The sequence below is a fragment of the Anastrepha ludens genome, chromosome 4, assembly GCF_028408465.1.
Source record: "Anastrepha ludens isolate Willacy chromosome 4, idAnaLude1.1, whole genome shotgun sequence".
NCBI lineage: Eukaryota > Metazoa > Arthropoda > Insecta > Diptera > Tephritidae > Anastrepha > Anastrepha ludens.
This window is the reverse complement of record NC_071500.1, coordinates 59,062,195-59,078,397: the sequence shown is the minus strand read 5'-3', so window position 1 is coordinate 59,078,397 and position 16,203 is coordinate 59,062,195. Positions and strand designations below refer to the sequence as shown.

Below are 16,203 nucleotides of genomic sequence, written 5' to 3'. Positions count from 1 at the left end.
AGTTTTGCGCGATCTAAAAGCTTTTCAAAAGAGTGTTTCAGGTCATTGACCGGAATGTACTTCGCGATGTTGGTACAAGCCTTTTGGATGCTTTCTAGGGACGCGAAATGTTTTCCTTTCATGGCCAAATGCAATTTTCCGAATAGATGGAAGTCACAGGGAGCCATATCAGACAAACACAGTGAGTGGTTGATGGTCAAAATGCGATTTATGGTCAAAAAATCAATCACAAGAGTGGACCGATGACATGGAGAATTATCATACAATAAGCGCCAGCTTCCTCCTTCGCGGTATTCAAGGCGAATTCGATGAAAGCGATGCAACAAACCTTTCAAAACGCCAAGATTGAAAATTGCATTGCCCATTGGCACGAACTCCTTGTGAACAATTCCCTTGGAATCGTAAAAACAAATGAGCATCGACTTGATTTTTGACTTCTCCAAACGCGATTTTTTGTGTTTTAGCTCGTCTAGGGCCTTTCATTCATTGAATTCTGAGCAATGTTTGGTCCTCAGTTAGCTTATAAGGAATGAAATGTACACAGACCTTTCGTAAGCCCGAATGATCAGTTAAAATGCGATAAATCGATGTCTTGGATATATTCAGCTCCAAATCCATGAATTTCACCGATGATTTCTATTCATTTTTGATAAAACTACAGATAATTTCGATGGAGTTTTCGGTGATTACTGAATTTGTTCATTGTCATTTATGTTCTTACAACCATCTCTGAACCGTGTAAATCACTCATAAGCTCTGGGATAGACGATCATCGCCATGAACTTTTTTCATCAATTCAAATGTTTCGGTAAACGTTTTAACGATTTTAAAACAAAATCTGATATTAGATCTTTGTTCGAAACTCATTTCTGGACCGATGATACAAACGCAATAACTTCGCTTTCACTAAACCGAAGGTCACCAAACTTTCACTGGAAGTCAGCTAGAGATATAACTTCCAACGCACTAACCCATTAAAAAGATGGTGCTATAAAAAACATTTTCATTATGCCAGTCTTGTTTATTTTGGACTTCACCTTGTATAAGTATGTTGAACCCAATGAATGACCCAAATTCAGTATAACTGTTTAAAGATCTAGCTGCACATGAAATTCGTGTGGGGTGAATTTGTATGAAGTGATTTTCCCGACATCATTCCTAGAATGTTCGGATTACAATAAAAATCATTGTAGAAAAAAGTAACATTCATAATACTTAAGTTTATACTAAACTTCATAATAACTTCGCATTAATTGAAGATTGTTTTGGGAGCTCGAAACTGATTTCTCCTCTCTCTAATGGACTATTTTGCTTAGAATTTTATATATGAGTATGATATTATATGTAAGTAATACCCGCTTAAATATACATATATTTTGATTTAAATAAACGATGTAATATTGCATCGAAATGGATTCAATTTAACGGAAATAGCCGTTCATTTGGTTTAATTAGATGTTTCATTGATTTTCAATAAAGTCAATACTCTTTGCTACTCTCACCTGGAGACCTCTGAAACGAGCTCTTTAAAGGTTCAAGAGTTTCTTCAGGCATTGAAAAACGTTGACTTAGCATTTTTCTATAAAGCGGATAGTCCATTAATTCGATCTTTTGTGTGAGCCGATACTTGAGAGCTCACATTGTCTTGGTGGTTGTCACGGTTGTGTTCCACTCAGAATTGAGTTTTAAATTTTTCTAGTGGTACAGTTGCGATGTGACCAGATTTTCCGATAAAACAGGCTGTCTTTTGTTGTGAGGTACATCTTGCGAGCAGCATTTGTTGGACTTAGCTCGCCTTTGAACAATCATACTGCCGATTGCTGTTTTATTTCCAGCTAATATGTGTAGTTCCAAAGTTACGATGTCATAGACGTGCTCTGAGCTACCGCGGCAAAATTTTTCAGGATTAATTTACTTAGTCTTGCCATAAATTCTGGGGAGAATTTTATAATGCATACGGCGAGAACAAACTCGCAGAAAAAGTTCCGTTATTTTTGCTGTTGTTCGCATGCATTGTCTACTCACAAATTATACTCGGTTCCGTGTTAAATTTCGCTAGTTAACAATGGAGTGGGGAGCTAAGGAAAATCTCTTTGCAGTGACTGTGACAGTGTAGTGAGGTAAAAGTGCAAGTGATTTACGAATTGCTGAAAAAACTTAATATTTTGAGAATGTTTATTCACTGTACGGTCAATCGTTTATTCCAAACGACTGAAGTGACAGTGAGAAAAAGAAGTGGTCATCTTCCCGTTGTTCGAGCCAGCGCAGTCATATAAGCCGTCTCCTTAAAAAGTAGAAAATTATGTGAAAACTATATTAATTAAAGAAAATATTCTTTCCACAGACGAGAAAATTTTCACTATTGAAGAACCTCTTGGTTTAGCAATTGTCAAATTATGCGGTATCACAAATCTTCTTGACGACCAAATTTTCATGCAATATTGAATGTAAGATCGCCCCACTAATGCCCTAGTCTGCCTCAACCTGGCAATATGTCACATGACAAGCATGCGTTATTAGTTGATGCATAGCATCGATTGTTTCTGGCACAACAACCGCTTTTGGGAGGACTTTATGAAATTTAGATGGAACCATTGTACCAGCGTTTCATAGTGACTAAATGTGGTGCTTCAACGTCAAAAGTTGAAATAGGTTGATAAATTCACTTGTCCCTCTGTAATTCACGTCGAAAATTGTAATAAATCGTCGCACGAAAATTTTCACGAGATAATTCCTCCTTTTGGCGAAATGAATTTTTCAGCGCATGAACAAAAAAAAAAAACAAAGAAAACTCATAAGTGGAAATGGTGTATGTAAATTTATGCTAAAAAATAGCAAACTTTTGATAGAAATATCGAATTAGAGTTCATCACACGTAGTATTGTAAAGGCGCAAAAAGGCTAAATTCTAACTAGAGATTAATTTCGATACATCTTTTTTTAAAACAGTTCTTTATCCGATATTTAAGAAAAGTACTTGAAATTGAAATACATCTAAGGAATAAGGAAGAAAAAATATGCAAAAGCTTCTCAAGAAGTGCCAATGTAACATGAGCTCCCTATATAGCAGGATTAAAATTCCCGAAAAATTCGCACGTAAGCCATTTTTAAATGGCTCTAAGATTTTATTTGCAAATTTATCGCATCCATCTATCTCTATAAAAAATATCGTAGGTTGCTGGAAAGAAAATTTGTAAAACCTTTATATTTTCATTTTACCTGTCTCGAATACTCTCACTCCAGAACCGTCGCTAGTAAAGAGAATAAATAAAATTCCACTAACTTATTTAACATTCCCTTTTACACCTTTTCATTTAATTAACTGTAGTTGAAGGCACGTTTGTATACATTTGGATATTTTTCACAAACACACACTCCTTTGTACACTGATTCATTTACGTTGTTATACACTACGTATACGCAACCTATTTCTACCCTACATAGGACAACACAAAATTACGATCTTTTTCTTGCTACATACAGTTAATGTATAACTACATATACATATACATACATATACATACATATAGGGGTGCAAGTAGAGGAATAAAGTTTTCTTACTCTATTCACGCTATAATTTTGTAACTTCTACAGCGCGTACGCCGTTCACACTGATTTTAACCATGTTTAGGTAGCTGCTCATATTTTTGAGAATTCGGGATCTTTTAACAGACTGCAATTGGTTTCATATAGATCTTAAGCACCAATTTGCTCTTTTTCCATTACTTCTGCATCTTGTCTATATTACATCGAACATTCCAATATACAGGCAAAGAGTACATCTCTTAAATTATAAAATGCGAGTTAAATTTGGCTAAATTATCTTAAAATTGTACAATATGTCGTCAAAATGAATCATAATTGTGATCAAGAAGAGAATATGAGAAAAATTTGTGCTCCGTGTGGTAAAAAAATCGTTTTCGGAAAAAAATAAATTTGAATCATTTCTCATGACCGAAAAATAGAATCAGAATCTTACGAGTATAACAACTTTTGTGAATAATAATTATTGTGTTTTAGATCACAGGTTTCCTCTGAGCATTTGCGATTCCAGTTGCATACTCACCTCGATTTGAACTGACGAATATTATATTAGTAATTTTATTTATTCATTATTAGTACGCTAATGCGCACAGCGTCCAAAAGAGATATGTTGTGCAAAATATATTATAAGTGATATTCCATTCAAGTAACAGACTTTCCAAATTATCCCGACTATTCATGGGCACCAAATGCAACATTTGCACATCCAAGTACTTCGTACAAGTTAAGGAATTACATGAAAGAGTTGAGAAATGTAGGAGACTAAAAACTTATGGAGATTTAAGAAATTATTATATAGTACACACAACAAACCCTTAACTTTTTTGATGGCTTATCTTGTTGACGTCTATTAAATTGGGAAATGCATTTCTTGAATTTTACAATGCTTTAGTTTTGTCAACATCAAGACACACACCACAAATAGGGGGAGGAGCTCGGCCAAACAAACAAAAAGGGTGTACGCGCCAATTATAAAAAAAATAAAAGAGAGCTCTATTGCTGCAAGAAAAACTGAATATATAAGTATGGACCCAAAACTGATTAAAACAGGGTTTTAAGGAATTTTTTAAAGCATGCCGAAAACTTTTGAATGTGGACGGTAAAATGTAGGGTTTACATGTTTCGGCATACGACGCATCTATTCGACTAATTCCTTTTATTTCAGTATTTAAAGCTTACAATTACAGTTGACCCTGAATTGAAAAAAAGACGTTGTCTGCAAAGTCGGTTTACTGACGATAGTTTAACGTGATAACGTCATAAGAAAATATTGATGGAATGGTTGCAATTTTCAAAACAAAATTTTAATTTTATTTGTTTAATAAATATTTTAGAGGTAAATGGAATTGCAATGGAATAGGTCAAGTTACATTTACACAAACGTGAAAAATGACGAAACATTTATCAAATTCATGAAAGATATCTTCAATTTCGATTGTGCATCAGACGTTAATAAGCCAACAACACTAAGAGGCACCATCATCGATTTGCCTTTTTCAAGACACTTTACACTCGAAACACTCCCTTTCATTTCCTACTTTTTCTAGCATCGTCCTATTCTCAACAGAGAAACGGTTCATTACCATGCACACAGGAAGAAGGCATATGCAAATCCAAATATGTGAATTTATATACCTACATATGCGCATATACATACATATATATGCTCACTCAAGTAGGAAAGAGCCAGATGTCGAACGTTGCCGAACGCGGGGGCCGATTGTGCTCTTTGTCGTTCGTTCCGCGCTCTCGCTTGCAGTTGAAGCACATTAGCTTACATTTGCTTGCATACTGAATAGATTCGTATTTTTGATATGTTCATATGATTTGTATGCATCTTTACATATAGATTTGTTCTTTTTGAAAATTGAAATATACATATATTAGTATACAACATATCTTATAAGGTATGTGGTAAATATTACCATATATTTTTTCCTTCATATATAATAAAAAAAATTAATAGTAATATGTAACATTAAAACAACAGGTATTATTAACAAACTTGGTTTTATTTTAAATTCTTCAAGTAAATCAAATTAATAATAATCAATAAGAAAGCATATGCAAATACAAATACGTGAACTTATATATGTACATATGCGCATATACATACATATATACGCTCACTTAAATAGGAGAGAGCAAGATGTCGAACGTTGCCTTTCGTTTGCTTTGTTTGCTTTGTCGTTCGTTCCGCGCTTTCGCTTGCAGTTCATTCTAGGTAACGGCAATGAGCAAGGTAACGACAAATGAGCAAGGTAACGACAAATGAGCAAGGTAACACTAATGAGCAAGGTAACGACACATTTTTTCGTGCGTGCAGCCTGTTAAATCGAATTATAAGACGTTATCACGTCAAAAAATATATAAAGCAATCAAATAAAGTTTTTGATGGTGCGGGGTTTTCAGAAACCTAAAAATGCAATTTGCAAAGAAGATGTGTACTATGTTCAGAACAGGCAGGCGTATCGATTGAAAGAGAGTTTCGAAAACTTTTGGATGTAATATTAAGTAAATGTGGTTGCAGATACGAGCTATCAACACAATTTGAAAATGCTGAATTCTGTTCACGTAATAAAGAATGGGTTTGTGCGTGAGTACCATTCGGAATTCAGAGAGAACGTAGGTCCGAATCTCGGTCAGACACCACAATGAAGAAAAAGATTTTTTCAGACTAACAAGTACAGCACTTAGACACAATTAAATCCATTGTGTTGCAATCGTATTCCTTTTACAATTTTCTTTAAATCTACTCGACCTCCGAAGAAATCTGAGTAGATCTTGTGGTGCCAAGGAGCCAAGGTGGTCGCTTTTTAAAGTATCAGTGCTAAATACCTCAAGCCTGATTCGAGCGAAGGCGGGACAGACACGCAGAAAGTGGTCCGCCGTCTCATCCTCCTTTCCACATGCTGGGCAGAGTGCACTATCTGAGATGCCCACCTTTTCCATGTGCTTTCCCCATAGAAAGTGGCCCGTCATCAGTCCAACCAGCCCTCTACAGTGCTTAGTGGCAGGAGTAACATCAGTTTTGTCCGTTCTGCCATGAAAAAGCTCTTCATAAAAGATGTCTGCCGTTCGGAATCGGCTTGAAACTGTAGGTTCCTCCGTTTGTGGAACAACATTAAGACGTATGCCACAAATAGAAGGATGAGCTCGGCCAAACACCCAGAAAGAGTGTACGCCCCAAATATATGTAATGGGTGTTTTTTTTAGAGGTTAGGTTTTCAAGTTGGCACTACTTTTTTCGTAGATGGTCTTTTTGACAGCTGTCACTTGATTTATGCTCAGTTTGGTCTGCCAATGAATAGACTTACACCTGAACAACGTTTGCAAATCGTGCAAATTTATTACCCAAACGAGATGGCCACCGATCCCGATTTTCACAAGAAAATTTTGTTCAGCGATGAAGCTCACTTTTGGTTGAATGGGTATGTCAATAAGCAAAATTGTCGCATTTGGAGTGAACATAATGCACAAGCCATTGCTGAGACGCCGTTACATCCTCAAAAAGTCACTGTTTGGTGTGCTCTATGGGCAGAGGGAATTGGACGATGTTGATGTGGACGACCTTTGGTTCCAACAAGACGGCGCTACATGCCATACAGCCAACGCAACAGTCGATTTATTGAAGGAAACTTTTGGTGAGCGTGGACCTGTGGACCTGTGGCGTGGCCTCCAAGATCGTGCGATATAACACCACTGGACTATTTCTTGTGGGGCTATGTGAAGTAGCTTGTCTACGCCCGAGACGATTGACGTCTTTGAAGAAAATATTCGGCGCGTTCTTGCTGACAAACGGCCCCAATTGCTGCAAAAAGTGGTCGAAAATTGGGCCTCTCGGCTGGAATTTATTCGAGCCAGCCGCGGCGGCCACTTGCCCGAAATTATTTTTAAAATATAATGGCAAACCCTTATCTTTATAATAAAGCTAAATTCTTGGCACACGTTTTATTTCATCTTGAAAACCTAAGCTCTAAAAAAACACCCTTTATATTCATATAATAAAGATGTAACCCCAAAAGTAAGTCCAAAAACTAAACACCGAAAAAAGAAAAAAAAAAAATACAAAATAATGCATAAAAACATAACAAAAAATTATAGAGGGGTAAAAAATATTAAAAATTAAAATAAAAATGTAATATAATATAAAACGACATCACATCTTTGGCTCTGAGCATGAGACTATTAAATTTAAAACCGATGACGGCCGGATATTGAATCTCGTAGAAAAAAATTATAATTTAATATTTTCTCGGATATATTATATGATCAGCTACGATTTTAATTCAAACAATTTTTTGATCTTCGCATACAAATTAAGCTATTTTTCAGTTTCTGTCGAGATTTTATTCAGACTTTAACATGGTTCAGGCTCACTTTGCGTTAACAATATTCACTTTCATTTTCTGAAAATAACTTTGGCTAATTACTTACTACATCATTGGATTTTGTTATTTTTCGTTTTAGCTAACGCTGCATTGCGTATATCACCAACCGATTTTGATATCATCAGCATGTCGACATCAACGTCCGTGACTGCAGCCCCTTCAGCTTCTACACAAATATTTCGTTCGTTGTCATCGGATAGTCAGAAAAATGATTGGTCCAAGCGTTTGTCTCTGCGTGGGATGCGTCGCGGTGGTAGCGCTGGCAGCAGCAATACCAGCAAAGAGGTTAGTATTGTCGCACATTGCGTCCTGTACTCGTTTTATTGACACCCACCACCAACTTGGTATCACATGACTTGTGACATTAGGAAGTTTGTCAATGCCGGTTCCCCATTCTACCAACGCTCTTTTGCACTCGGTTATCTTATTTTTTCTTTTAGTGAATACAAATAGTAACAGTGACCTTGTCAGTAATGTTGACTTCTCAAGCACGCTTTACATTTGTAGTACTCTTATCTAATAAACTTTTCCAGATATTAGATGCTCACAGGCGTTCGCATGTTTTCATATTAGAGTTGTCACTATTTCTGACAAAAACAAAAATGAAAAAATTACAAAAAAAAAAAAAAACATAGTAATCTAACAAGGACAATTTGAATAATAAGTACAAGGTTAGATTGGATTAGGTTGAATTGGTACTCAGGCATAGACCGGTTCGGTCCAAAGCGATAAAAGATGGAGTTCATTAGTCATGCGTTTTGAAAAAGTTCAACCATATGGTACAGGCACCATTAGGAATTTAAGGAGACATTTCCAGTCTACTGCTGAGATGTCTTCTCATCCGTCAAACTGTGGTATCCACACATATTTTAAGCGTATTTTGAATAGATCATGACATCCGGAAAAGAGATGCTCTACAGTTCCCCTTCAGCCCTGCTCGCTGTTCGAGATTCCTTTCTTAAGAGCTGGTCTACGCTGAGCTATGTCCCGTCAGCACGCCAATAGTTCTACAACCTCTTCATGTTAGTGATACTATAAATCGAGTACGACTATGATCTTCTTGTTTAGACATAATCTTTGCATTCCTGCATGTGGTCAGTTTCTCATAGCTGTCCATCCAGTCCTGAATTTCTGCTAATGTTTTCGTCTAGTTTGTTGTACAATGTTCGTATTGACTTTGATATTTCCTGAACAAGATCCGAATATAGAGAGAACCCGTTTGTTCCCATATCGTGTATTTGTTCCATTTAATGCCTTTGTGGTCTGGAACCCAATAGAAATGTAGTTTACAATTCGCTGCCAACTTTTCTACTGTCTCTCCGCTCTGAAGAGCGATCTTTTACGTTAAACTAAACGATGTATTTACTTTAATGACTGCCTATCCATGTAAAAGTTAACCTGGGACCAACTCCAGTAGTAACACAAGCTAGGTCTGCTGTCTAAATATAAGGTAAATATAAGGTGACGCAAAAAAAAAATGGTTTTGAGTGACGGAAATCTCTAATTGACCTTTACGTATTCCATTGCTTGCGTGTTTGTATACTGCAGCTGTATATTTCACAAATGTCGAATATGATCGGCATCCGAAGCCATTTGCCAAAGATCATACGTATTTCCATAGGCGATTAATTTTGCGTCACCTTGTATATACATATGTACATGATTCAATTATAAAAGGTTTGCTCAGTAACCAACTTTCTTGTTTCTCCTTGACAAATTGGCTCCATTAGTAAGAAACTTAGCAAAGAAATTAAAGAATTTGTAGGAAATATATTTCCATTAAAAATTCGGCCAAAAAGTATTGTTTTAATGGCTCTTGTTGAATGTCTTTGGGTTACTCTTCAGTCTAAATAAGGCAATTTTGCTTGTGACGTAGCCATTAAGCCAAAAATGGACTTCAGCACCATACATCATAAGTAGACTGAGTACGTCATAAATTTTTTTCACTGAGTGTCGATTTTCGTACCGCTATTAATTGTACGATTTGTAACGTTCTTGAGCCGTAAGACTTTCCAGGATGAAATGCCAATGAAAAAATTGTTTATTTAGTTTGACAGTAGTCACGTGTGATCTGTCAAAATAATTATCTTGGAAAAAGTATCTCCAATCTGATCACCATTTTATAATTACCGATTGACCTAAAGCTTCACTTTTAGTAAATTTTTTTTTATAACCTTACGTTTCTAGAGGGTGCCCGGCAAAAAATAATATATACTCGTATATGAATATGTAAACCCTGAACTACTTTAAACTTGAATTTATTTTGTTCTCAGACGTAATTTCCCTTTGTTTTTTTTAAGGAGCCAAAACACAAACATAAATTTTTTAATCGTTCCTCATCGTTGAAACAAGCGAGCGCTCCAAAGGGTACATTGGAACTTCAGACCACAGCACAGCAATCATATCAACAGCTGTCTCAGCAAAACTCCGTAGCGACGCCGAAAAAGTCTAACTGGGAGGTAATCGAACATTTCAATACGGGGAGCGCCAAAGGCGGCAAGGCGGTGGTGAGCAGCAGCTTAATTGCGGTAAGTAGGTTAATGGCGTAAGGAAAAGGAAAAGGGAAATAACGTGCCAATAAAAACTGAATGTTTTATTTGCCGACGTTTGTAATTGCAACTTTACCTTTAAAAACATATTTGTGATTTCATTTTTGATTACTTCTTATTTAATTATTTATGATTTTATTTAATGCAAAGAAATAAATTTGTAAAATATTATATTTTGCAAAGAAAAGCTCCGAGTTTCGAAAGTTTTGCTAGAATTTTGACTTGGAATCTTATTTTTGGATTTGATGTATGTTGAAAGCACTGTGTTGTGATAAAATTTTGTATGAAATTTCTTGAAAAGAGAAGAGTGGATGTGGTGGAAAAGTGTGGCAAGAAAACCGGGGGGCCAACCAAGATGCTACTAAAGGCAATATTGATTGCTGTTTGTGGTATTCAGAACGTCCTTCAACGTTGCCGTATCTAATTTATCGTTACTGCGACCCTTTCTTATTTCACGACAGTCGGTTCTACGTTACCGAAACGACCCGGATTTATATCCGGTCAAGGACAGTCACTCCAGCAGCATTCCCGGTATGTAAGTATGGGGAATGTTTTTTCTGCTACAGCAACAACAACAACCATTTCTTATTCACCAATTTCAAAATCCGATCCCAAGCGAACTCATGAAAGAAACAGTAACCATTGGTGGAATTACCAGGATTTTGAGGGAGACCTTTGTGAAGGTTCATGATACAAGTTTATTCGTAACTTAATGTGATTTTGTTTTATTCACAAATTCTCACACTGGCTCGTTAGCTCTTCTATCGGGTGTTTCTGTTTAGCTGCATGAGAGCTATTGATATCGATAACTATGGTTTGACAGATGAGAATGGCAAATTGCGTTGACCTTGGCAAGTCATCATGAAGCATTTAATGTCAGAACAACGCTTCTAAATTGTGGATATTTACTTTGAAAATAATAAAATAAAATAAATAAATCTCTGCTTAAAAATTATTATTTTTCAACGCGATTGTGGATTAGAGCGTACGGATTCTGTAAAAGGCCAAGGCTTTGATTTGGAAGAGTTGGAAATTTCGTTTTACATTTAAATTATGTCCTACTTTTAATAAGAAGGGGGCACAGATTGCAAAGGAATTATAAATGCTAAAATGTTATGTATTAACATCCTCTTCCGCTTTCATTTAGCTATGGTACACTGGTTGGGTTATACCACATGGGAATTGAAACCCAAAACTGTCGCGGTTTTAAAGATTATTTGAATGGCTCATATTTCCGTCGAAGCCACAGCATGATCTATATTCATTTGCTCGGATACGCAATTGTGCCCCTATCCCACAAGATGCATCCAAATTTCTTTCAATTTATCATCGACAATCTGACAAATGCGTTGAAATAATAGGTCTATTTATAAGTTCGTGCGGTTTTACAACAGATGGCGTAACTTGATTATTATTCCATCGATCCACATTTCCAAACATTCATTGGAGAGCTACTGTCGTAAGGCACAAACGTCAGTATAAGTTTTTTATTTGAAGCGTAAACAACAATATTTTTACCACACTTGAAAATGTCGAATTTCGTGCCAAATAATGTGTTTTTGCGGGGAATTCTTCTTCATTATTTTAATATGAAGAAAAAAGCAGCCGAAAGTCATCGTATCTTGGTGGAAGTTTATGGTGAGCATGCTCTATCTGAGCGAACGTGCCAGAAGTGGTTTGCACGCTTTAAAAGTGGTGATTTTGGCTTGGAAGACGAAGAACGCGAGGGTGCGCCGCCAAAGTTCATGGATACCGAATTGGAGGAATTGCTCGATCAAGATCCGGCTCAAACGCAAGAAGAGGTTGCAAAAACTTTGGGAGTTGATCAATCAACCATTTCCAAACGTTTAAAAGCCATGGGAATGATCCGAAAGGTAGGCCATTGGGTGCCGTATGAATTGAAGCCAAGAGACGTTGAACGCCGTTTTATGGCATGCGAACAACTGCTTCAACGGCACAAAAGAAAGGGTTTTTTGCATCGAATTGTGACTGGCGATGAAAAGTGGGTCCATTACGACAATCCAAAACGTCGGGCAACGTATGGATACCCTGGCCATGCTTCAACATCGACGTCGGCGCAGAATATTCATGGCCTGAAGGTTATGCTGTGTATCTGGTGGGACCAGCTGGGTGTTGTGTATTATGAGCTACTGAAACCGAATGAAACGATTACGGGGGATGTCTACCGACGACAATTGATGCGTTTGAGCCGAGCACTGCGAGAAAAACGGCCGCAATACGCCGATAGACACGACAAAGTTATTTTGCAACATGACAATGCTCGGCCACATGTTGCACAAGTGGTCAAAACATACTTAGAAACGCTCAAATGGGATGTCCTACCCCACCCGCTGTATAGTCCAGACCTTGCGCCATCCGATTACTATCTCTTCCGATCGATGCAACATGGCCTGGCTGACCAGCACTTCCGTAATTACGATGAAGTCAAAAAATGGATCGATTCGTGGATTGCGGCAAAACCGACCGAATTTTTCACAAAGGGAATCCGTGAATTGCCAGAAAGATGGGAAAAAGTAGTAGTAAGCGATGGACAATATTTTGAATATTAAATTTGTAACCATTTTACGTCAATAAAGTTCCAAATTTCGAAAAAAAACCGCACGAACTTATTCATAGTCCTATTACTACATGCTAATCTTCCGTTAGATTATTGACACTATTATTATGAACTATTTTCGTTACATACATTAACAGATGTGCTTGCCTTCTACAATCATCATCACCAATTCCTCGATTTCCAAGTTGGAGTATTGGAACGTCTATTATGGTGCCGAAATTTTAAGTATGCTATCGCGCGATAGAGACTGTCAGTAACGCATATTTCCGTCAGAAAGCTTTGCCAGTGCTTGTGTCTATCATCAAGTAACTGTCGTTCGAGAACCTACATACATGGGAAGTTAACCAGAAGGTACCATAAGCATAAATTTATTAAATAAATATTTAGGCATGCTTTCCCATGTAGGCAACATATGAATGCATGAATCTGTTCTAGTAAAACAAACATTTTTTCCAAATAACTTTTCCCCTAGCGCCACCTAGAGTATGAAGGTTTTAGGGAAATTCATTTTCAACTATATACCTGAAATACCTATGTTTTGGGTTTGAGCGGAGTTGGATTATAATTAGATTGTTTAGAAAAATTTCAATACCAGTCCTCTAGTGAGTAATATTTTCCAAAGAAAAGTGCTGATAACCTGCTCGGGAAATGCGTCTACCTATGAGTAAAATACCAGTCAGCAGCATTTTCTAGAAGCAGATAAAATTAAGAACAAGATTTTAAGTTTTATATTCTATTATATTTTCTACATAAATGATTTGCAATAATTTGTTCTCTTTAATATTTTTAATATTTCGTGATGATGGTCCTACAGTTTTTTAATGGTGCTTTGGTATTGGATAAACTTAAAATCTAATCATGAAAAAAGAAATTATTTATCCTTTTCTATTCTGCTCAAACATAAGTTTCGTATAAAGAATTGAATTTTCTGAATTTTAAGTTTCCTTGGGGCAAAGCGCAGCATAACCTAAAGTGAAAGAGTTTTGACTGCAAAGTGTCTGAACTTGTTGAACAATTACGAGGCTTTTTATTTTTTTGATTGTCACACTTAATCCACATAGATGATGCCTATTAACTAAGTTGAGCAAAACTTTTAAAAGTTTTGGTAGAAAATTTCTAAGGACACTTCGCACTACAACACAGTAACACTGCAAAAAGGGTAAAGTTTAAGTAGTTAAATGTGTGTGAAAGGTTTTACAACGATAAGTATCAAAGATGTATGTGCTTGTGTGCGTTTATATAAATTGAGTAGTTGATGATGTATTATTATATAAATTTAAATTGACTTTTAATGAAATGCAATAACAGAAATTGCCAAAAAGTTGTACGACAGCTGGAGATATAACAAAACAAAACAAAAACAAGTGAAAAAAACAAAAACAAAACTTTACTAGCTCTTAGATGAAAACTGTTTAGTAACGTGTTTCGGAAAGTTTGCTTTGTTGGCTTCGAGAGGATTGACACCAAAACTCTAAAATTACTTTTAGTAGATTGTCAATGAAAATAGTTATTCAGCTCAATTAGTGAATTCATTCTCTTCTTTTCTATTGGCGCGATAACCGCTTACGCGATTTTGGACAAGTTCAACAAAGCGCGCTAGTCGTTTGTATCCCGTGTTAACCGGCGTTGGTCGGGAACACTAAGTGAAGCCAAGTCCTTCTCCATTTGGTCCTTTCAATGGAGTGGAGGTCTTCTTCTTCCTCTACTACCACCTTCGGACAACGGAGCGTATACCTTCAAAGCCGATGCATTTGTGCCCCTTCGTGCACGTCATGCCTTAGCTAATTTTAACTCGCAGCAGTACGTTCATATCTGCGCACTTCCCATATATGTAATTCATCGTTCCATCGCTTTCAATATTAACTGTTCCTAATGCGCATAATTTCATAAATCGTCCAGAATCTTTCTCTCGCATGCACCAAGGGCCATCGCATCAGTAGTTCCTGCGCCATACATAGGGAGGGACTTATATAATTTGATTTTTGTTTCCCAGAATGGAATTTACTATTTATTCGCCTAATTAGTAGAAAGTAGCACTTGTTGATAAGAGAGATTCTCTCTTGGATTTCAAGGCTGATATTATTATCGTTCTTGTTGTTAGTTCCTAAGTAGATGAAGTGCTCTACTTTTTCAAATTAATGACTGCCAAGAAACATATGTGAAATCGAAAATATTGTTATCTATAGACATATAAAATTTAAGGAATTCTGTACTGTAATAACTTACAAAAGGAGCATAAAAAGAATGCTTTGAGTTTTGTTTTTGCTTGTAGAAAAAAGAAAGATTCGATGAGCAAGTCTGAAATTAAAATTCATAAGAAAATATCGAAGAAGAAGTGATTCGCTCGAAAGAGATGGTACGGTGTTTTTTCCTTGTTCCTCGACAAGACTTGTCTTGCATTGGTTTCGTTAATCTAATTGATTTCTGACAGGGTAGGTGATTGGCCGGCCGCTATCAGTTCTACGTAGCGGGAATGCCCACCTTACGTTGCTTAGGAACAACGCCTTCTTACTACTTGGAGCGTCATCTGTTACAATGCAAATAATGCGCTGACTATTGTGAGGGAGGATGGAAAGGATAAATTTGGAAAAGTGCAAGGACCATGCTTTACGTGGGATTCGAATCCCCAACCTCTGGGATGGCCGGCTAATACACTTACGCTAGACTACCGAGGCTGACGGTACGGTGTAGGCAAATGAAAATTATTTTCACGTTATGGAAAATGTTGAAGGTGAATCAACATACCGCATTTAATAAAATTTAAGAAATTTAATATTGTATTAAAAAACGTACAACTTCCTTTTCGGGCTGCTATTTAAATATGATTTTGTGATTAAAATGTTTTTTCCATGTTGGAAATGTGTCTCTCTCGTTTCGACTCTCTAACTTTACTAGAATCTTCCATCTTCGAAACGGAAGTCCTACCTACATGAAGTTGAGTTCTATACTTTACTCCACATGCTAAGTGCCAAATAGCATTTATACCCCAAAAATGAGCTCTAAAAAAATGGCCACCTGGATCAGGAGCATGCTAGTGAATAGTTTCAGTCTATCCACAAAGTCTGCATCACCTTTAGTAAGATTGTAAAATTCGATAAATTCTCGAAGTCATTTACAATATTATTGTTGTGCAAAGTTAAGAG

General features: G+C 36.6%; 1 protein-coding gene across 1 annotated transcript in view; it reads left to right on the top strand.

The window, feature by feature from the left end:
- Positions 1 to 16,203, top strand: part of LOC128862519 (uncharacterized) — a 284,688-nt gene that overhangs the window by 104,318 nt on the left and 164,167 nt on the right. Inside the window, exons 3-4 of the mRNA XM_054101195.1 lie at positions 8,013 to 8,218; positions 10,234 to 10,461. Coding sequence (XP_053957170.1) covers positions 8,060 to 8,218; positions 10,234 to 10,461 — 387 coding nt within the window. The 5' untranslated portion in view covers positions 8,013 to 8,059. The remainder of the gene's footprint in view (positions 1 to 8,012; positions 8,219 to 10,233; positions 10,462 to 16,203) is intronic.